This window comes from Carassius gibelio, chromosome B2, assembly GCF_023724105.1.
Source record: "Carassius gibelio isolate Cgi1373 ecotype wild population from Czech Republic chromosome B2, carGib1.2-hapl.c, whole genome shotgun sequence".
NCBI classification, from domain to species: Eukaryota; Metazoa; Chordata; class Actinopteri; order Cypriniformes; family Cyprinidae; genus Carassius; species Carassius gibelio.
This window is the reverse complement of record NC_068397.1, coordinates 31,866,709-31,890,522: the sequence shown is the minus strand read 5'-3', so window position 1 is coordinate 31,890,522 and position 23,814 is coordinate 31,866,709. Positions and strand designations below refer to the sequence as shown.

Sequence of the window (23,814 nt, the reverse complement as noted above, 5' to 3'; positions counted from 1 at the left end):
GTCAAAAGTTATAATAGTATTCATATAATAACAAATAATATAATAATAATCATATCTGAGATGAATAAAACCTGAGAGAAGTTCAAAGTATTCAAGTGAGCCCGGAATCAAAGATAAGGAAGGTGAGAAAAGACTAAGTCCAGCTAGAAGGGTCTAGGCTGAACTCAGTCTGAGCGAGAGTAAGGAGGGGTGAATTTGCCTCCTCTTATAGTCCTGCAAATCTGTATCAAACCCATGCCACGTCTCTGCAGCCACGTCTCAAACAGATATCGAAACAGTCGTCATCCTTCTCCGAAAATACATACTAGCCCTTGCAGCCTAATTTCAGTTCCTTATTTCTTAAGGTCAGCAGATTGTTTGTTCAAAGTCCAACTGTCCTACCTCAGAAGATTAATCGTCTTGTTCTCTCTTATTAAGAACCCACAGGGGGGGTTGAAATGACTCCAAATAACAGACGTGTGATGGAATATAAACGTCTCTGAATCATGCGGTTTTTAGAAGTATAAGCATTTCGTGGAAATCTTTTATCTTTAACTTTTCTTATTTCCATATTGGTATAGAAGTCTTCTAAGTCTAAAGTTCAGCTGAGGCCTTCAGCACAGGCTGTCCTGTACTTTTAAGCACGTAGCAAATGCACACATGACAGAAGTCAAAAATTGGGTTACACCAAAAACCGATTCATTTTCAGCTGTCAAGCAACTCTACAGAAGACAAGAGCATAATTTTTTTTTCGTCATCAGGGTTCGCTGCATAAACACAGTCATCATATTAACTGTGTCTTTAGAACACGTTTGACCAGCTAGCAGTTAAAAATAATCAGTCTTACATTTCAGATTCAGATTAGATCCATCTTCCTCTTTGTAACTGAATTATAGTTAAACATAGTTTTGAACAATGTCGGTGTGCATACACTTGTAGAAAACAATGTGTTAAAACATAGTCCTGCTCTGCTCTTCTCATCTGGAGCACGACCAGCTTTAGAAGTTTATTCAACCAGCCAGAGTTCAGTTCAACAGCAACAGAAATGCTGGACACACAGCATATATTTCTGTGTTAAAAAAATCCAGCAAAGCACCAATTTGTTTCCTCTTTCTGTATGTAAAGGAAGTACAACACACTGATCCAGGCCCAGGCACGAGAGCTGTCACACCTGCGGCAGAAGATGCGAGAAGGCCGGGGCATCTGCCACATCCTCACACAGCACTTGAGTGACACGACCAAAGCCTTCGAGGAGCTGCTCCGTGCCAATGACATTGATTACTACATGGGCCAAAGCTTCCGGGAGCAGCTTTCCCAGAGTTCCTCACTCGCTCAGAGAGTCAGCACCAAGATCAGTGGACGTGAGTGTGTGTGCACACTCTTTACAAGTACTATCTGACCTTTTCTTTAAGTTTCTGTTGGTTTGTAAATATACAGTCCTTCACTAAATGTTTTCTGTGTTTGTCAGGTGATCGTTCAGAACAGCAAGATGATAAAATGGGTCACGAGTTACTAGCACTGAGGTGAGCGTCAGCTGGAATTTAATATACAGAAGTTCACTTCACTTTATTATTGACAGGTGGTTGTGTTCTTCTATAGGTTGAGTAAGGAGCTCCAACACAAAGATCAAATCATTGAATCTCTCCACACTCAGTTACAGCAGCGTTCGGACACGCCCTGCAGCAGCCACGCCCCCTCAGAGACAACAGACCAGTCAGACTGCGCCTCGTTTGTGTCCAACGAGAGAGGATCTACCAATGAGGATGTGGACCTGTGCTCAGATCTGGATGCCACCATTGAGTTTCCACAGGAGGAGCCTCTACCCAAAGACAGAGGTGTGAAAACTACCATCACACACACACAAACACACACACATACACACATACACACTAATGAGAGTTACTAAAACAAACACTCACTCACACACACACACAAATAAAATGAGTAACTGAAACCAACAAACACACACGCACACACACACACAAATGAGAATTACTTAATCACACACACATGCATACTCTCTCTCACAAACACACAAACTCACACAGGTTTGTTTTTGTGAATTGTGGGGATATTCCATAAAGAAAATATTTAATATTCACAGATGAAAGTTTAGTTATTATGAAGATATGTGCATTTCTCAGAACGAATACAAGCATGATAAATGTCAAGCCAATGAGCCTGTGCTTATATTTTCTCTACACCATATTTTAGATTTGAGATATTTAAATAATGTGCAGTATTATTTATATAATAGGCTATGAATTATGTGTTATATTATTCAAAGTAAATTGTGGTTTACTTTGCATCGGAGCATTAAAAGTGCTAGCCTATAGTGAGCTAGGCTTGCATGTTTTCTAAATTATTTTCTTTGTTTTAGTAAAACGTGAGGCACTGTATAATTTCACTCCCATTATTTAGGCCTAATTAAAAATACGAATAAATTAAACCTTCACAATTTAACTAAATCATTGAAACTCAAAAGAATAAACTGAATAATAAAACATCTTCACGTATAAACTCAAAATATCTCATTATAATTAACAAAATGCAACTTCAATGATTTTACTTGAAAAGTAAAGAGTCTTCTTTACTTGCTTTCATGTAATTTAAGTAAAATAAATAAATAAATAAATTGCATCCGCATTTAAATGCAGGTTTGTATAACATTCCCTAAAATATATAAATATATATAAATATATAAATTTCCTTAAATATTTTTTTAAGATTTGCTCTGCAAGCATGATGCTGAGTGCTTCCGCAGCATTTATTCTTATTTGTCTACATATTTTATCTTCATTACAAATCTTGTTTGGGTTTATTTTGGATAATTGCATGTAAAAAAAAAAAAAAATTACTTTGTAATGTATATACAAAATGTTAATTATTATTCATATTCAAGCGTTTCTGTGAAAACTATTAATGCGCATGCATGACAGGGAGGCGCCCTCTCGATAACATGATTTTTTTCCTGATAATTAAATAACTGAAAATTGGGTTGTCTCACATACATGACAAATATATCTACAGAAAGCTTGAAATGTATTTTAAACACATCAATTCAAAATGAAAGCACTGTGTAATCTGTGAAGGCTGCATCTCTCTCTTAAGGCGAGTCCATGTGGAGAGAGCCAGTACTGTAAATTTCATCTGGCAGCCAACAAGAAAACATTTGTTTATTAATTATAATTAATGCTACTTCTGCCTGTGCTTCGAGGCAAACTTAATGCATGCGCTTGAGCATGGTATATATGAAGGCTCATTATGGATTATAGATATAAATTTTATATAAACCTGCGATTAGTTGAATAATGCAATGAATAATGACAAATGAACTACTAGTAACTAGAAAAATCTTACGTGGGAAGCAGATCTATTAAATACCCTCTAGACATCTCTGTTAAAGTTTTTAAAGCACTTTTTATGCATTTGCATAAATTCTTCTTTCAGAACGGTCCGTAATTGAGAGATGTCTTAACAATGATTTTTCCTCTGAAACACAAAAACGAAAATTTAAATAAAATTTATATTTTATGTTTTGAGAATGGCCAGCCCTTCTCTGCAGATATTGTCCTTCTGGTTTTTGCATATTAAATCACATAAATTCTAAAAAATATATAAAAACGTTTTTGTCACTTCTGTAATGCATGTGTATTCCCAAATCTAAAAAAGCCTAAAAACATGTTCATAAACTGATACTTTACTAATGTCTGGACTCTGGGATTGAATAGGCTACATTCTGTGAAAATGTATTGTTCACACTCAAAATAAAACAAAATAAAACCGGCGACACTACTCAGGGCTCCCGTAGTTCTGTTGGACTCAATCCTCTGCGCCATCTAGTGAGATTTTTGAATGCACAAGCAGTCTGACAAAACCCGATGATCCACATATAATCTGTCTGTGTTTACATGAAGAAACAGATGAAATTGAGAAAAACGAAATCTAAACTGATATTTCCTACTGGCACACTACAGCAAAAGATATAAATAACTGGCCGAGCACGAAAATACTAATGTGCTTCAGACTTTTGCACAGTAGTGTATATATAAAGTAAGTATATTTAAATAAGTGTAATTAAAGTTCAAATGTGTTAAGGGTTAGAGTTTCGCTGGAGGAAACAGCTGTGGTGCGATGAGCGGTGAATGGAGCAAAATCTTTACAGTAGATTGGATACTGATGCTCCCTCGTGACCTTTTGTAAACCATATTTATGACAAAGAACTGGACAGATACCGATATTCTAACAATCTATCGATAAACACACACCTTGTGTCCTCTGTTTCTGTTTGATTCCGCTCGCGCTGCTCCACTGCGGTCTGTGGATTAAAGAGATCTGAAATGGGAGGAGACCGATCTGCTGCCGTTTTCAGATGAAATTTAAGCAAACTGACTCTGGGGCGATCGCAAATTTGAGCTCAGTTTATGGAGCTAAATGCTATAGCCCTGCTAAAAAAGCCTAGCTATGCCCATGCTTCTAGTGTACATTTCAGAGAGCCAGGATAAATATTTCAATTGATCGCTCCGACATCTAAGAGGCACTGAAATCTGTGTACTGATTCGGTTCTGTGCATACCAGTTCCATATTAGCACCGGGTTTCGGTACCCAACCCTATTCACAGTCTCACGGAAATCTCATGGATTGACAGCTGAACTTTCTCTAAATCCATGTAATTGCTTTATGCTAATAAAATGTAAAGAGTGGGGAAAAGCAAAAGAAACAGAGGAAAGTAGGAAAGGAATGAGTAAAGAGTAAAAGAGTAAACTATCTCTGGATATTAAGTGTCCCTGACTAAACAAGCCAGTGGAACCAAAACTCGGTGACAGAATGGAGGAAAAACCTTGGGAGAAACCAGGCTCAGTTGGGGATCAGTTATCCTCTGAGTAAACACTTGAATATGAATATATGGTGAAGATTAATATAAGAATCATTAATAAATAAGTAATAAATCAAAAATGAATAAATGCATATGAAAAATATTTGTAAACAACATATGAATTTAATCATTTAAACATGATAAACAAGATTTTTGAGAATTCAAAACAAAGAAACCTAACATTTGTTGGGTGACCCAGATTTCTGATTCTGGAAAACATGATCACCAGGTTTTGTTCATGTAGCTGCCGTGCTGCTGTCATTAAAACAAAAGACAAAATAGACCTAAAAATTAAATCTGTGAACTTCACAGTCTGTTTCTTTCTGATCTCAGATTGTTAATGCAGCTGTCTCTACCAAAACTTCAGATTGTGTGTTTTACCCAAATGCTAATGAAGAAGATTTAATTGCTGTTGTCAGTCCAGTGTCTCCCACTACAGGACACAGGAGAGTGCAATAGTATGTCACTGACACACATAGAGACACATGCATCTGTGCTCCACCGTATGCAGGTGTGTTCACGGGAATCTCGTCCAGCTCACAGCCTCTGATCCAAACCCAGAGCTGGCCTGCTCACTCTATCCCCATGACCTTTGCCCCCGTGCACAGTGTCCTGACTGCCCCAGCACAGTGGAGGCTGCCCATGAGATGTGAGCGCACAGCATGTGTTTATCCCCGATTGACTAACTTACTGCAAACCCACAAACAGAAGTCAAGTCAAGTCACGTCATATCACCTTTATTTATATAGCACTTTAAACTAAATACATTGCGTCAAAGCAACTGAACAACATTCATTAGGAAAACAGTGTGTCAATAATGCAGAATGACAGTTAAAGGCAGAAGCCACCAGGTCTCTATTAAAGAGAGTTGAGGTTGATTTACAGTGACTGGGAGCCCCTCGTTTAAACACAGATTATAGATTTAGGGATTCTCTTTAAAGTTTTGTTGGAAAAGGGACTGTAGGAGCCATTTATATATTCACCTTCTCTGGATCGGTTAATATTACTACTATAATTCTAACCATTGGGTGGGAGTGTTTCACTATGTGTGACACGTCACAGGGAGCTAGATATATTTACAGGTGTTGCAATTAGTTAGGAAAGGGTGTGGATGGTGAGGAACACACGGTTCTTACCGTAGCCGTGAGCAGTCAGTTTACCAACAGCACGACAGCACTTTAATATTCAGCACTGGGTGAAATATCATTTTTTTTTTACCTTCATAATAAACGGGAACACCACCCAAAGAGAGCTAATGTTTGGACTCAGAATTTCCTGCTATGCATTGAGAACACCATGCCATCTATGCCGAGGCTTATAGGATAGCCTCAACAGGGACTGAGCATAATTCAGTTCTTCATATTTATTATTATTTGTTCATAACCTTGCAAACTCCTGATATGATATGATCAGAAATGAGTGCTTTCACCTGATAGATCCCAACACTTTAGAGACTTGTGTGTCCTGAAATTAATTTCTGCGTCACTCTTTCTAACAGCTTTCAGTGCTCCTCGCTCACTCTCCAGCTATCAGCTGACCATGCAATCAATCGATTACACACCTGTATCCCAACATGTACTGGGAAAGAGTGGAGGCCCATCTCTGCAAACAGATGCAATGTGGGACATGGAGAATATGATTCAACCAATAAGAGGTTTTGATGGATCATCTTATTATCAGTCTGGCAACAGTCAAACAGGTTTGTGTGTTTGTGTGTGTTACTGTCCAGCCATTCAATCAGCAGTTTAAATAAAAACAAACTGAGAAACAGTATAAACACATGGACTCACCTTCAGTTGTTGTAAATATGATGTGATGCTGACAGGTGTTGATGTGATCGAGGAGCATCTGAGAGAGATCCGATCTCTGCGTCAGAGACTGGAAGATTCAATCAGAACCAACGAGAGATTGAGGCAGCAGTTAGAGGGACGTCTGGCCACATGGGAGAGAGACACCGGTATGTGTGTGTGTGTGTGTGTGAGAAAGACAATTCATATTTTGACACAATATGATGCTCACATTCATATTGTTAATCTGTGATTGGGCAACAGACCATCACATGACTGATATTCAGAACAACAGTGTCATATTCAGAACAAATATGTGTCATTTTGTTCAATAAACCTGGTAAACGATTGTTTATTTAAAGCTTATTGCACTTCTGGTTAGATGCTAACTGCATTACGTTGCCTTGTACCTTACATGTGCAATGACAATAAAGTTGAATCTAATCTAATCTAATTAAATTTGCTTGAGAAAAGCCCTATTCGGACGGGACTAGTTTTACAGGGGGTCGTTAGAGAAATCTGTGTTTCACAGACGTACTTGGTGATTTTAATCCCGTCCGAATCTGCCACATCTGTGTGTTTTGCTTGTGTGTTTTTCTCACACAACCTCTGTGATAATTCCAGAGCAAATTACCTACTGTTTTTCAGCAAACTCTGTGATCCTCTGAGAAAACTAATGCCGTCCGAATGCGAATGTCTGTGATTGCCGGTGATATTTTATTTCATAACGCGTTTCCTTGTGTGTTTTGGCCAACGCGAATTACCATAGATGCTCTTACCATGCACATGTTTGATATATTTGCTTTCCGGAAAAGAAATAATAATAATAAAGAAAATAATAATAATAAAATCAAGAGCCAGATCACATAAACTGTTAATACCGGCTATTGTAATATCAGCATCAGGTAAGATTACTCACATTCATTTATGCACTCAGTTACATAATTTAATTACAGATGCAACTTCTTAGGCTTTAAAAAAAATACAAACAAAGCCAACTTTAAGTTTGTCTTGACTAAGGGTTGGGAACTGAGAACCGGTTCCGATTTTTAAAAGAACCGTAACCGTGAGCAATTTTTTAGTTTCTGAAAATGGTTCTGGTGCACGTGACCAAGCGCTGTGAGCAGCCTTTCTGATGATTGTGCGTTTCCCGTGAAGGATGTCACAAACTGAATAACAGAAATGCCTCCCTGCCTCTTTTATTACCGAGTACATTGTTTCTAATGACGCACACTCTAAAGACTCGCCACGCCACATAGTGTCTTTAACTCCTGAACACGTTTCCCATGACTGGATGCACACTCTCTCCTTTGATAACGGTGCATGTTGTTTGCCTGACTGTACATATACAGGCAGCACAGTGCACCTGCCACCACTAATTTACATTATAATTAAGTCGTGGACTAATTAAGGGGAAGTCGTGGCCGAATGGTTAGAGCGTTTAACTCCTAATCCTAAAGTTGTGGGTTTGAGTCTTGGGCAGGCAATACCGTGGCTGAGGTGTCCTTGAGCAAGTCACCGAACCCCAAACTGCTCCCCGGGTGACGCAGCAAAAATGATGCCTACTGCTCCGTGTGTGTGCTCACAGTGTGTGTGTGTGTGTGTGTGTGTGTGTGTGTGTGTGTTCACTGCTGTGTGTGCACTTTGCATGGGTCAAATGCAGAGCACGAATTATGTCACTTCACTCACACACTTATTTGTCCCATAGTGTAATTTAATACACATACTGACTTCAACTTGTACCACTAAATAAATAGACTGCTATTGTTATGTAAGTATGAGGGATAGATAATTTAGTGTACAGGTCATTTCAAGAGTGATAAACAAAGTGATATAAAATATTTATTTTCATGCATTTAAATTGTTTTAAAATGTGGAAACCACTCATTGCATCACAGCATCCCCTAACTGCATTATTATTTGTAAAATAGGGGCTTTATGGAGAGTGTGTATACATGATTATAAGTATAAAAGTTTATATTTTATTAATTTAGGGAAATGAACAAGTATCTCAGTCCTCAAGGGACTATTTGGCCAATTAGCTTATTCCCTCTTTTAAAAGCTAAATGTTATTGATAGTGTAAAAACATCAACTTTGAAGCACATGCTGATTGATGGATTAGTATTACTCAACATTACTTACTACCTCCCACCAACACTACATTCAAAGAAGGTAAAATAATAAAAACATAATAATAGTTAATTTTAATTGGAACCAGAACCGTAAAATTTCAAACGATTTCTAACCTATAGTCTTGACTAAAATTTTTTTCAAAATCTAGTTTGCTTTATGCAGTGTTTAAATTGAGTATGTGTGCTTGTGTATAGTTGTGAGAACCATTTCAAACTTAAGCCAAAGTCTTGTTGTTGTGTGTTTCTGTGTGTGTGTGTGTGTGTGTGTGTGTGTGTGTGTGTTTGACAGTGGCTCCAAACAACATCTTTATCCAGAGTCATGATGCAGTCAGTCAACTGACCAATGAAGTCAGAGCATTAAAGGAGGAAAATCTGGCACTAGAGTCAAAGTTACAAGCCAGCAGAGGTACACACACACACACACACACACACACAGACAAACACACAAACAGATGAATGGCTCTAGGTAATGGTAAAGCAATAAATGCATACTGTTGTTGTGCCTACAGGAACAGGGTTGGGAAACACTAGACTTGACCACCTATAATAGCTAATGGAGGGCATCACTGTTCAGCTTTTCTTTTAACCAGCCCAGCAATATACAGACCACATAGATATAATTTGTGGACAACATAACTAAACATAAGTGCTACAGATCACATGCATTTAATGTCTCTGCGAAAGCGGAGATATATTACAGCAAAAGACTTATTAATTCACATGAATCCTATTACAGTCTTATAAATTTGCAGAATGAGCATTACTGTCTATAGGACTCTGGAGCGTTAATAATTAGACATTTGTATGAGGCAGACTGCAGTGAAGAGACAGAGCAGCTCCGGGAGGCGGTGCTTTCTGGGCGTGTCCGTCTGCAGCAGGCGGAGTTAGAGGCAGCACAATGGAAGGAGGAGTTGAGGAGGCTGCAGACACACAACTGTGAACAAAGTCAACAAATCCAACAACTTCGACAGGACAGACAAAACAGTCAGGAGCACAACAACAGGTCAGAGAAACCATGTGAGCACTTAGAAAGAGCAGCTCCATTTGGAGAAAGCCTTTTGTGGTCATTGTGATCTGTTTCTTACTGATAAGTGTGAAACTTGAACAGTATTGGGTGTAACGCATTACTAAGTAAAGCATTACTGTAATTCAATTACCTATCCACTGAAAAAGTAAAGTAAGGGATTACTGCTTTTTTTAGGTAATTTAATTATAGTTACTTTTACAGTTACAGTTAAAGTACTTGCGTAACATACAGTAAATAATTTCAGCAGTTATAAAATCAGCATTGAATTTGAAATCTAAATTTACCATCTAAAGATAAAATTTAATGCAGCATCTTTAACACTCTGCGTGCCAACGCCTTTACTTTCAGTTTTTCCTGATTCACAGAGAAACCTTAAATACCTTTTCTTTCTTTCTTTTTTTAGATTAGATTCAACAATGTAGAGTACAAGTACAGAGCTAATGAAATGCAGTAAATACTAGTAGATACAGATAATTCTAAAATCTATCGAATCTAAAATAGGCCTACTTTTATTTGTGTACACTGACAATAACAACAAAACTTTGTGCATTTGCAAAATAAACAACAAACAGGATGCACTTTCAGCCATCTAGGTTTCCTTTAGCAACTTTCTACACGTCACAAACTCAGCGAATATTTGACACAGAAACATGAGAAATGTCTATAGAAAGCTTGTGTCTACTTTTAAATGATTGAATTCAAACTGAAAACGGAAATTCTCTGATTATGCAATCCGTATTGAACTAAATCGAGATACAGTCTTTCCTGTATCTGAGCTCATTATATGCATTCAACTCCGTGCAAACACCCTCATCTAGATACAAAAAATTTATAAAAAAACCCACCAAGATTCATCTAATTTTCATCGTTTTTGAAATAAGTCCTGCTATGAGGAATTCACTTCAGAAGAAAAGCGTGATCTGACACGGCTTTATTCAGCAGAGAAGATCATTTATGTAATTTATTCTTACCTACATTAGTTAACGTGTTATTTTTAAGTAAACCTGTACGCATTTTACTGAACATCTTGCCAAACTGAAATGTATTGTTTAACTTTTCTTAAGCTTTTTTGTTATTGAGAGTATTTCTATTTGTTAACCAAAGAAGGTTACATTTTTTATAAAAATGTTTAAGTATTACAGTTGTTTTAAAACTAAAAGACTAAACTATTATATGTTTGACTCAAATTGAAAGAATGAAGTGTTACATTTTTATCAAGGGATTTTAAATGGTTAGTTCACCCAAAAATTAAAATTATGTCATTAATAACTTACCCTCGTGTCGTTCCAAACCTGTGAGACCTCCGTTCATCTTTGGAACACAGTTTAAGATATATTAGATTTAGTAAAGAGCTTTCTGTCCCTCCATTGAAGCTGTGTGTACGGTCTACTGTCCATGTCCAGAAAGGTAAGAAAAACATCATCAAAGTAGTCCATGTGACATCAGAGGGTCAGTTAGAATTTGTTAAATCATCGAAAATACCTTTCTGGACATTAACAGTATACCGTACATACATTTTTAATTTAGGGACAGAAAGCTCTAGGACTAAATCTAAAATATCTTAAACTGTGTTCCGAAGATGAATGGAGGTCTTATGGGTTTGGAACGACATGAGGGTGAGTTATTAATGACATAATTTTCATTTTTTGGGTGAACTAACCCTTTAAGATGTAGCCTAATTACTAATTTGAATAATTAAGTTACTTATTGAGTAATTAAGTTACTTTTCAGACAGATGAATTAGTAAAGTAATTTAAATACAATATTGATGATGTAATAGTAATTAATTACTTTTTGAAAGTAACTTAGCCAACACTGCATGTGAATGAAGGCTGAGTAACTAGTGATCTGTGTTCAGACTGCAGCACGAGGTGACTTTACTCCAGCAGCAGTTAGCAGAGAGCAGACAGCTGCTTCACTCCCTACAGAGTGAACTACAACTGTACGACCGTGTGTGTGGTGTGAGAAAGAGCACCTCTGCAGGTGAGATACTGCAGAAGCACCACATCTGTGAACGATACTGGAATAGTCCACACACATCCACAATAAAAAGATTCTGCCATGGTTTATTTACTCTCATGTTTCTGCAAACCTGTCATAGTTTATTTATTCCTGTGAAACGTAACATATGTTTGTATCATTCACTACTGCTCACTAGTGTGATTTGCAGCGGTGCATTAGCTATCATGTGAAGTGTGAATATGTGCATGAGTCATGTTGAATATTGAGTAGTAGACTTTCATCAAATCACAGTTTCCAGTTAATACAAACAAATCAGGTATAGATTTTAATCATCCAGTCGGTGCACTGAGCCTCTGTTGTGTAGGGTGGGTGTGTGATATGCGCTGCCCGGCAGTGGAGCTTGGGGAGCTGCTGGTGGAAGTTCGGGCTCTAAGGGCCCAATTGGAGCGCAGTGTACAGGAGAACAGTGCTCTACGAGCTCAGCTACAGAAACAGCTGGATCACTGCATCGATCAGCGCCCGTCGCCCATCATCCTGGGAAGTCCGCTGCGAGACGTGCTTTACCGCCGACAGCTTATGCACGGTAGCGTGTGCCCATGCTGATTTCACATTGACTGTTCTGCATGCATGATTTATAGGGTGGCCATTTGTTTTGCACATGTCCTGGCCAGGATTTTAATATTGTCTGAAACATCCAAAGTAGTTTGACCAATAAAATGTAGGTATTGTATATAATCTACCAATTGTGGTGCGTGAGAAGGTAAGATCTACAGAGAATCAAAGTGATTTAAATAAGTGCACGTGTTAGGTGTGTTTGTTCATTTGTTCGACTTGAAATGACGCTGTGCATCGATCATTGTATGACACCAAAGTACCAGGAGAGTGATTTGAAAGCATAAGGAGGCATCTACTCTGCTTTCTATAGCTCTCGTCAATGTCATACAACGATCAATCTGCAAAGTGCAAACAGCCAAAACCTTGATATTTTAGGCAATATAGAAATCCTGGCAAGGACAGGACTAGTAAAAATGGCCTATATGATTACCCTAGTGATTAAAAGTAAGTAGATAACATGACACTCATGTGTTAGGTATTGACATGTGCACTGAGAATCTGCTTGAATATGTCGAGCATTACCTGCAGGTTGGTCGTAGTGGTTTTGTGATGTACTAACCAATCTGCCGTGCTCCACAGACCCTTCTCCTTCTCCTCCTGTCAGAGACGTGGGTCCCCTGTACTCTCCGTACTCAGAGATGGAGGACAGCGCTGTGAACACTAATGGTGTGTGCTGACATCGGCTGCAGCTGGGATTCTTATGTCACTATTTCATTGTGGCTAAAATGCAGGCCTATCAAGTTGTTTGAATTGGATTTTAAGTCATTATTTTTTATCTTATACATTTTCTGCTGAAACTAAACCCACACTTAGACTTGGCTTCTGGCTTCATTGAGAACCTGAGCTTGTTTGTCTTGCACAAATTTACCAGTTCTGGCAGCAGTTACAGGTAAACTTTCTAGTGACCTTCTGGACCCTGCTGAAGTACTTCTGGTTGGGAACTAGTAATTAGTGGTGCTGCTTGAGGAATGTTCAAGTTATAAGGTTGATGAGAAGAACTAAAATGCATCCTCTCTCTTTAGACTCAATGGAGCCTCATACGGATCTGGAGGGAGAAGCTCCGGACGGCTCGTTTGCCAACTGTAACGGGCGGCATGCCATCGGTCATGTGGATGACTACAGTGCCCTGCAGCAGCAGGTAATGGAGGGCCGGGCACTCGTGCAGCGGATGGAGGCGGTGCTGCAGTCGAGTCTCAGCTCTGCCCTGCTGGAGATTAGCGGAGGAAAGGTGATGCTCAGACGCGTGACAGATCAGAGTGCTTGTGCAAACGGCATTGGGGTCACGTGTTTCTCACTTACAGGCTCTGGATTATAACACAGTGAAGACACTTCTCTCCAACACCAAGACCTTGTGTCAGATTCTGGATGAGGCAGTGTCTCTGCTCAAGATGTTCTGGCGGGCGGCGCTTCCGAGCAGCGACGGTCCCGCTCATCTCATTCAGAGGGTTCGAACTGCATTTATTGAGCCCTAAAAACCAAATGCAGTGTTAATGTGAATGAATTGAGCACTGAGAATTGTGGCACTGTCTCCTCTCAGGAGCAGTTAATGCGTGAGGAGATCCAGTCGCTCCATTTGCGGATGGCTGAACAGGAGGAGGTTCTGCAGGGAACCATCCAGCGTCTACGCTGCTCCAACCGAAGCAAAGAAAGCATGGAGACCTTCATTGTCAACCAGCGTGAGTTCAAAAATGAAGAATAAAAAACAGTGCTTTTTAGCCTAACAGAAGAATTCAGGCCAGTAATAGCCTGGCTCAGACATCGAATAAAGTAATCAAATGTAAAATAAAACACTGTATAATAGTCTTCACTGCGTGTGTTAAACATCCCAAACACGGCAAATGAGGCCCAAAGTATACTTAACTTTTTTCATTTTGCTCCGTCATAGAAAAATGGCCTGGGGACCAGTGTGAGTTCTTACGTAGCTCAATGGCTTTGTGATAACAATTGCATTTGGGTTTGTAGAGAGGAGCAAAAGGAAAAAACTATAAAGTTCACATGCTGAGCACAGCTCGTCTCACTATGTAGACTTTTGGTCCTAATGACTGAGCCTCCTGCCTGTTGGTGTCACTGTTGGACAGTGTTTTCTCTACTTCCTGTTGGCCTTCTGTAGCTTATCGTAGCTCCATGTAGCTGTTTTTATTTTTATTTTTTTTCTCTATAATCTTTCTTACTATCACTGTCTGTTTTTTTTTTTTTTAAGTTGTAAAATATAACTTAATTCACACCATATTTCTGATATTATCGATCAATCTTATCAGATTAACTTTGATCGTTCACTTTTCCATGAGTGCAGTACACCTGCAAAGTGCTAGCACTCGTTAGCTTGTCATTAGCGTTTTCTTTTCTCCTCTCCTCTCTCACGCTGCAGTTTTTCACAAGTTCATCAAACATCCGCAGTAAGAATATTTCATCAAGCACGGTGAGTAATGGCTTCTCCTGCAATTGTTATTTGCACCTCTTGCCACATGTACAGTTTATCTATCTCTGTCACAGATGAGGGATTCACATGTGATAAATGCAGGGAAATAGTTAGGCTGACAGAGAAGATTTCAGAATTAGAGACACGCATCCAAACTTTAATTGAGGACAGTAAGAATGTTAGGGCTCTAGATACGGCTTTGGATGCGTCTAGCTCAGGGATTCCTGTACATTGTCCGGTTCTGGCAACAGAGCCCCTGAAGCAGGGCAACTGGGTGACGGTGAGGCAGCGTAGTCGTGGGTCAAAACACCGCTCTTCTGTTCCGATCAAAACATTAAACAGCTTCTCCCCACTCAGTGATGCACCCACTGAGAAACCTGATGAAAGTGCTCTAGTTATTGGTGATTGTATTGTACGGAACGTGAATATAGAGACACCAGCCACCATAGTCAAATGTTTACCGGGAGTCAGAGCGCCTGACATCTTGGCAAATTTAAAACTGCTGGCTAATGCTAAACGTAAATACAGTAAGATTGTTATTCATGCCGGCGCTAATGATGTTCGACTTCGCCAGTTGGAGATCACTAAAAATAACTTTAAAGAGGTGTGTGAACTTGCAAGCACGATGTCAGACACTGTAATATGCTCTGGTCCCCTCCCTGCTTACCGTGGTGACGAGATGCATAGCAGATTGTCATCACTCAATGGCTGGATGTCTAAGTGGTGCCCACAGAATAATATAGGTTTCATAGATTTCAATTGGACGAGCTTTTGGGGCAGACCTGACCTGTTTAAAAGAGATGGTCTTCATCCCTCCTGGGGTGGCGCCACTCTTCTCTCTAGAAATATGGCAAATAGTCTTAGAGTTTATACTTGACTAACTGGGGCCCAGATCAGGAAGCAGACAGACTGGCTAAACCGACCGTCTGCTAGCTGCCTCCCGTCACAGAGGTCAGTTAATTCTCAGCACATAGAGACTCTTTCACCTAGATATCACACTATAGAGACTGTGTCTGTTCCCCGAACTAGAAAATACAAAAAACATCCAAACCAAGTTAAGGCTAACAATTTAATTGAGGTTCAACAAATAAAAAACAAATGCAATATGGATAAACAAATGATAAAGCTTGGCTTATTGAATATCAGATCCATTTCTACGAAAACACTTTTTGTAAATAATATGATAACTGATCATAAAATAGATGTGCTCTGTTTGACAGAAACTTGGCTAAAACCTGATGATTACATTATTTTAAATGAGTCCACCCCCCAAGATTACTGTTATAAACACGAGCCGCGTCTAAAAGGCAAAGGGGGAGGAGTTGCTTCAATTTATAACAACGTTTTCAGGATTTCTCAGAGGGCAGGCTTCAAGTATAACTCGTTTGAAGTAATGGTGCTACATATAACATTATCCAGAGAAACAAATGTTAATGATAAATCCCCTGTTATGTTTGTACTGGCTACTGTATACAGGCCACCAGGGCACCATACAGACTTTATTAAAGAGTTTGGTGATTTTACATCTGAGTTAGTTCTGGCTGCAGATAAAGTTTTAATAGTTGGTGATTTTAATATCCATGTCGATAATGAAAAAGATGCATTGGGATCAGCATTTATAGACATTCTGAACTCTATTGGTGTTAGACAACATGTTTCAGGACCTACTCATTGTCGAAATCATACTCTAGATTTAATACTGTCACATGGAATTGATGTTGATAATGTTGAAATTATTCAGCCAAGTGATGATATCTCAGATCATTATTTAGTTCTGTGCAAACTTCATATAGCCAAAATTGTAAATTCTACTTCTTGTTACAAGTATCGAAGAACCATCACTTCTATCGCAAAAGACTGCTTTTTAAGTTATCTTCCTGATGTATCCAAATTCCTTAGCATATCCAAAACCTCAGAACAACTTGATGATGTAACAGAAACTATGGACTCTCTCTTTTCTAGCACTTTAAATACAGTTGCTCCTTTACGCTTAAGGAAGGTTAAGGAAAACAGTTTGACACCATGGTATAATGAGCATACTCGCACCCTAAAGAGAGCAGCCAGAAAAATGGAGCGCAGCTGGAGGAAAACAAAACTAGAGGTATTTCGTATTGCTTGGCGGGAAAGTAGCATATCCTACAGAAAAGCATTAAAAACTGCTAGATCTGATTACTTTTCTTCTCTTTTAGAAGTCAACAAACATAACCCCAGGTATTTATTCAATACAGTGGCTAAATTAACGAAAAATAAAGCCTCAACAAGTGTTGACATTTCCCAACACCACAACAGTAATGACTTTATGAACTACTTTACTTCTAAAATCGATACTATTAGAGATAAAATTGCAACCATTCAGCCGTCAGCTACAGTATCACATCAGACAGTGCACTATAGACCCCCTGAGGAACAGTTCCACTCATTCTCTACTATAGGAGAGGAAGAATTGTATAAATTTGTTAAATCATCTAAACCAACAACATGTATGTTAGACCCTATACCATCTAAGCTCCTAAAAGAGGTGCTTCCAGAAGTCATAGGTCCTCTTCTGACTATTATTAATTCCTCATTGTCATTAGGATATGTCCCCAAAACCTTCAAACTGGCTGTTATTAAGCCTCTCATAAAAAAACACAACTTGACCCCAAAGAACTTGTTAATTATAGACCATCTCAAATCTCCCTTTTCTGTCCAAGATACTAGAAAAGGTGGTATCCTCACAATTATATTCCTTCTTAGAGAAAAATGGTATATGTGAGGATTTCCAGTCAGGATTTAGACCGTATCATAGTACTGAGACTGCTCTCCTTAGAGTTACAAATGATCTGCTCTTAACAACTGATCGTGGGTGTATCTCTCTATTAGTTTTATTGGATCTTAGTGCTGCGTTTGACACAATTGACCACAGCATTCTTTTGCATAGGCTTGAACACTTTGTTGGCATCATTGGAAGTTCATTAGCATGGTTTAAATCCTACTTATATGACCGCCATCAGTTCATAGCAGTGAATGAAGATGTATCGTATCGATCACAAGTGCAGTATGGAGTACCTCAAGGCTCAGTACTAGGGCCGCTACTCTTCACGCTTTATATGTTACCCTTGGGAGATATCATCAGGAAACATGGTGTTAGCTTTCACTGTTATGCTGATGATACTCAGCTCTATATTTCCTCGCAGCCCGGCGAAACACACCAATTTGAAAAACTAATGGAATGCATAGTAGATATAAAAAATTGGATGACGAGTAATTTCTTACTGCTAAATTCAGAAAAAACAGAGGTGTTAATTATAGGGCCTAAAAACTCTGCTTGTAATAACCTATAACACTGTCTAAGACTTGATGGTTGCTTTGTCAATTTTTCGTCATCAGTTAGGAACCTAGGTGTGCTACTTGATCGCAATCTTTCCTAGCATTCCTAACATTTCTAGCATTTGTAAAACTGCATTTTTCCATCTCAAAAATATATCTAAATTACGGCCTATGCTCTCAATGTCAAATGCAGAAATGTTAATCCATGCATTTATGACTTCAAGGTTAGACTATTGTAATGCTTTATTGGGTGGTTGTTCTGCACGCTTAGTAAACAAACTACAGCTAGTCCAAAATGCAGCAGCAAGAGTTCTTACTAGAACCAGGAAGTTTGACCATATTAGCCCGGTCCTGTCCACACTGCACTGGCTCCCTATCAAACATCGTATAGATTTTAAAATATTGCTTATTACTTATAAAGCCCTGAATGGTTTAGCACCTCAGTATTTGAATGAGCTCCTTTTACATTATACTCCTCTACGTCCACTATGTTCTCAAAACTCAGGCAATTTGATAATACCTAGAATATCAAAATCAACTGCGGGCTGCAGATCCTTTTCCTATTTGGCGCCTAAACTCTGGAATAACCTACCTAACATTGTGCGGGAGGCAGACACACTCTTGCAGTTTTAATCTAGATTAAAGACCCATCTCTTTAACCTGGCATACACATAACAGGATTTTTAGGCTGCATTAACCGGAAACACTTCACATAACACCCTATGTACTTGCTACATCATTAGAAGAATGGCATCTACGCTAATATTTGTCTGTTTCTCTCTTGTTCCGAGGTCACCATAGCCACCAGATCCAGTCTGTATGCAGATCAGAGGGTCACTGCAGTCGCCCGGATCCAGTACGTATCCAGACCAGATGGTGGATCAGCACCTAGAAAGGACCTCTACTGCCCAGAAAGACAGCGGAGACCAGGACAACTAGAGCCCCAGATACAGATCCCCTGTAAAGACCTTGTCTTAGAGGACCACCAGGACAAGACCACAGGAAACAAATGATTCTTCTGCACAATCTGACTTTGCTGCAGCCTGGAATTGATCTACTGGTTTCGTCTGGTCAGAGGAGAACTGGCCCCCCAACTGAGCCTGGTTTCTCCCATGGTTTTTTTCTCCATTCTGTCACAGATGGAGTTTCGGTTCCTTGTCGCTGTTGCCTCTGGCTTGCTTAGTTGGGGTCACTTCATCTACAGCGATATCATTGACTTGATTGCAAATAAATGCACAGACACTATTTAACTGAACAGAGATGACATCACTGAATTCAATGATGAACTACCTTAACTATCATTTTGCATTATTGAGACACTGTTTTCCAAATGAATGTTGTTCAGTGCTTTGACACAATGTATTTTGTTTAAAGCACTATATAAATAAAGGTGATTGATTGATTGATATGTAAACAATAACCAGCTAGGAGAGTCCACTGCATTTTTTTCAGTATTCTTAAGGTTGTTAAAGTGAGTTTGTACTTTTGCTGTTATATGTGGTTGGTTTGTTAGTGTAATGATGTCATCAGCTTCCAAGCTTTAACAAGCACATCTTTCTTACAGTTTCCCGGACGCGAGATGTGCTGAAGAAAGCGCGAGTGAATCTAGAGGTGCGTGTTCAGTTTCATCTCAGACAATATGTGTTCACTACTGTATTTGTCTTGTGTTTGTCCCTCATCTTGAGTCTCGACCTCCTTCCTTTTCTTTTTTTCTTTCTTTCTTTGTTCTGTCTTTCCTCTATTTCTCTCATTTTCTCTGAGTGTTTCCAGAAGAATGAACTCAGGATTTCCTCTCTAAGCTCCTCCTCTTCCTCTCTTTGCCATGGTAATGGTCTAGTTTGTGGTGTGTGTTTCAGCTCATGCTACTTGTGTCATCATTGCTTGAGTACTTCCTTCTGTGAGATCTGTCATGTGACAACAGGGGTTGCATGAGCTACTTATGATTTGTCCAATCACAAACAGGGACAAGATTTATCACATCTCACTGACATAAACACAACTAGTGATGCAACAAAATATTTTTTTCTTTTAGAAAAACTAAAGTTTTAGTTTATTTAGCATTCAATGCTCAGACTTAATAAAAATATTTAAATGTGGAAATAATGTAGTTTTTATTGTGGCTTTACTCCAATTGAATGACTTTCCTGAGGTAAATGTGACGTGAATCCAGCATACACACAGTTTAGTTTATCCACACTCTATGCATGATCATTAAACATCAGCCTTGTGGCCATACAGAGCTGGTCAAATATTAATGAAGACCTATGGTGCATCACTGCACACTACAGCATGTGCTAACAGACATATCAACTGATCATGAAATGATTCAAAAACATTACAGGATCTTTAAACTGACTCTGTGTGTGTGTGTGTGTGTGAGTATTAACCTCAGGAATGCATCTCAGCTTCCCCTGATGTGTTTCAGATTATCAGCAGGATTGATTGTAGAGTCATGTAGGTTCTTTCACTCTTCTCCAGGAAAAGTCTTCACAGGCGTGTCCACAGGTTCTTCCGCTTGGGGTTGCGTGATCCCTGCATCTTCTGCGATTGCCGTGGAAACAGCCAATCTGCAGCAACCTGCCAAGAAGCGTTTCAGGGAGTGACTTCAGCTTTCTGCCTCCTGTTAAACCAGTCAACCACTCACTCTATTGAGCCTTACCCTCCTCTGTCACCGCTTATTTGTGATTTGACCTCTTTCCTTCAACAGTGGGCCATTAATCGCCACATGCCTAATGATTGACAGTTTGTGAGAAGACAGTATTTATGTTTTGCCATGAGACAGAGAGGAAACATATTCTTCACTTTCTGAGATATGAACAGACTGCCACAGAATTCCCTTGAGTATTTCAGGGATTTTTGGCAAAAATGCATTACACCTGTGTAGCTGATCAGCATGCGAGCCATTTTGAGCACTGACCACTGCATCGTAAGACAAAATGGCAATTAAAGCATGTGGAATAAGTTCACGTGCTTGACAATGTGCCATATAATTTGACACTGTTAGTATTAATATGATTGTTGATATTGTCATTATTATCCATTGCTACTTATTGAAACTGAATGTTGTGTTTAGTATTTGCATGATGGGGGTTGATAAAGAGAAAGTACACCTTTTTTTGTGAAGCGAGGTTCACCAAACAAGCCAAAGTTTGCAAGGTTAATTTCCATCTTTTCAGTTGTTGATGATGACTTCTGTATGTAAACTGATTTCAAGTAATCCATGTTTAATAGCACTATTTTATTCACCTTGTAGGAACTGTGTCAGAGTGCTTTAAGCATCTTGGCAGTTGCTCATGAATTTGCAAAAATTTATATAGAATGCGAGTAAGTTGACATTGATTTGTGCACAGTTACTCCTGTGCAAATACAATCAATTAAAGTGTTTAAGATTTCTGAACTACAGATTGCAAACTTTGGCAGGGCATTGGTGAGACCAGAGCTGCTAATGTTTCAATCACGTAGCCAATCACAATCAGAGATATGTCTTTATCACTCAAGATTTGTGCTGCTGTATTTTTTCTTTCCGAGCTGTACATGTATGCCTTCCTGCTGTTTGAATTTGGCACTCTGGGTCAACCTAGCCAATGTTTGCTATAGGATAAGCAAATGTATAAAACATGGGTAGCTGTGCAATAGCCATTTGATCTTGATGTAAGACACCATATAGATTAATTTACTTTGTACATTACACCAATTTATAAACCTTAGAAGTTGCCTTGCCTCAAATCTTTTGCATATGATGAAAACATATGCTTTTAAGTGAATGTTGCTTTGCCTTTAAACAGCGATGTAAGTGATTTCAGAGAGAAATGCAATATTGATCTTTAAATGGCCTTGTGGGTGCTCCACAGTATTAGGGTGTATATCACTATATATATCACTACATTCAGAACCACAAATGAAATGTAAGTGAAGGACTAATGTGATACAGGAAAGTTTTGGATGAAAAACCAAAGCCAGAGGGGGGAACCAACCTGAATTCAGGTAGAGAGAGAAATTAGCAGTAGACGTTGGTTCTGAAATCTTTATAATATGTATATAGTGCTTAAAGGCTCATTTGTTGCTATATATGTTACTGATGTTATGGTGTAATGTAACAAAAGATTGCCGACACAAGCCAATCAAACTCTGTGTCTGATGCTTATGAAAATGCGCCATGCTTTATTACAGCTTCATTTGCAGTTTTAACAGGAATAAACAATAGAAATGCATCGTTTTCATTTTGTCTGTGAAAGTTGCATAATTTTGAAATGTGTCAAGTTACTTTTATTTATAGCGCTTTAAACAAAACAGATTGTGTCAAAGCAACTGAACAACATTAATTAGGAAAACAATGTGTAAATAATGCAAAATGACAGTTAAAGGCAGTTCATAATTGAATTCAGTGATGTCATCATTCAGCTCAGTTCAGTTTGAATAGTATGTGTGCAATCATTGGCAATCAAGTCAACAATATCACTGTAAATGAAGAGACCCCAACTAAGCAAGCCAGAGGCGGCAGCAGGAAGGAACCAAAACTCCATTGGTGATAGAATGGAGAAAAAAACCTTGGTCAAAACCAAGCTCAGTGGGGGGCCAATTCTACTATGAAGAGACGAAACCAGTAGATCAATTCCAGGCTGCAGCAAAGTCAGATTGTGCAGAAGAATCATCTGTTTCCTGTGGTCTTGTCCTAGTGGTCGTCTGAACAAGGTATTTACAGGGGATCTGTATCTGGGGCTCTAGTTGTCCTGGTCTCCGCTGTCTTTAAAGGCTGTAGAGAACCTTTCTAGGTGACGATCCACCATCTGGTCTGAATACGTACTAGATTTAAGGAAAGATTGATATCAAATAGCATACCTAGGTTCCAAACAGATGACGAAGAATTGAAAGAGCAGCCAACAAGTGTTTGATAGTGTTCTAGGTTATTACATGCAGATTTTTTAGTTCCTATAATTAACACCTCTAATTTTGCAGAGGTGTTTGACCCTAACCCTAACCCTAGCAAAAAATTCCTAACCCTAACCCTACCCACTAACCCTACCCCTAACCCTAAACATAACCTACCCCTACCCCAACCCTACACCTTACCCTAAACATAACCTACCCCTACCCCAACCCTACACCTTACCCTAACCCAACCCTACCCCTAACCCTACCCCTACCCCTACCCCTACCCCTACCCCTACCCCTAACCCTAAACCAATGCACGGGCCCGAGTCCCACCGGCCGCCAAGAGGTTAGGTTTATGTAAAGTCCAATAATCGAGCTCCAGAGGAGCCCGAATATGGTTGTGCACTGTCCATTCTATCAACTGGCCGCTCCACACGCATAAGAAACCGAGAATCAGGAATGCCCGCATCGATAGCCCACTGTCCACTCTCCGGTCCACCATACAAAACAAAGATGATCACGTATATTCACAGATATAAGAAGGACAAAAGGAAGAGGAATAATCTCCACCTCTGAAAAAGATCCTGTATAGATGTAAATTCAGTTTTTGAACCCCCATGGACTGTTTTTAGTTTTTTTATAACCAGGATGAATAAAATGATAGGAAAGGATAGTAGTTTTACAGTAACTCTGTATGGAGTTAACTGTGCTTCACTCCATATTAGAAAAAGGAACAATGTATCAGTTTAAAGCCCTTTATTCTATGCATGTTTTTAATCCCCATGAACTTTTTTAATACATTTATTTATTTATAATAATCGTCATTTTAAGGTTT

The 23,814-nt window shown here is 39.0% G+C and overlaps 1 protein-coding gene across 9 annotated transcripts in view; it reads left to right on the top strand.

The window, feature by feature from the left end:
- Positions 1 to 22,327, top strand: part of LOC127951615 (myomegalin) — a 53,607-nt gene extending 31,280 nt beyond the window's left edge. For 3 of the 9 annotated variants that reach the window (XM_052549600.1, XM_052549596.1, XM_052549597.1), the window contains 16 exons: positions 1,105 to 1,346; positions 1,448 to 1,502; positions 1,579 to 1,814; positions 6,354 to 6,554; positions 6,681 to 6,812; positions 9,065 to 9,181; positions 9,589 to 9,778; positions 11,661 to 11,785; positions 12,129 to 12,347; positions 12,959 to 13,045; positions 13,402 to 13,607; positions 13,681 to 13,824; positions 13,917 to 14,055; positions 19,672 to 19,718; positions 19,878 to 19,932; positions 20,586 to 22,327. In XM_052549600.1, the coding sequence (XP_052405560.1) occupies positions 1,105 to 1,346; positions 1,448 to 1,502; positions 1,579 to 1,814; positions 6,354 to 6,554; positions 6,681 to 6,812; positions 9,065 to 9,181; positions 9,589 to 9,778; positions 11,661 to 11,785; positions 12,129 to 12,347; positions 12,959 to 13,045; positions 13,402 to 13,607; positions 13,681 to 13,824; positions 13,917 to 14,055; positions 19,672 to 19,718; positions 19,878 to 19,932; positions 20,586 to 20,710 (2,320 nt within the window). In that variant the 3' untranslated portion in view covers positions 20,711 to 22,327. Of the gene's footprint in view, positions 1 to 1,104; positions 1,347 to 1,447; positions 1,503 to 1,578; positions 1,815 to 6,353; positions 6,555 to 6,680; positions 6,813 to 9,064; positions 9,182 to 9,588; positions 9,779 to 11,660; positions 11,786 to 12,128; positions 12,348 to 12,958; positions 13,046 to 13,401; positions 13,608 to 13,680; positions 13,825 to 13,916; positions 14,056 to 14,747; positions 19,528 to 19,671; positions 19,719 to 19,877; positions 19,933 to 20,585 lie in introns of those variants that run through there. The other 6 variants (XM_052549602.1, XM_052549603.1, XM_052549599.1 and 3 more) reach the window with 5 other exon arrangements.
- Positions 22,328 to 23,814: the final 1,487 nt, after the last annotated feature.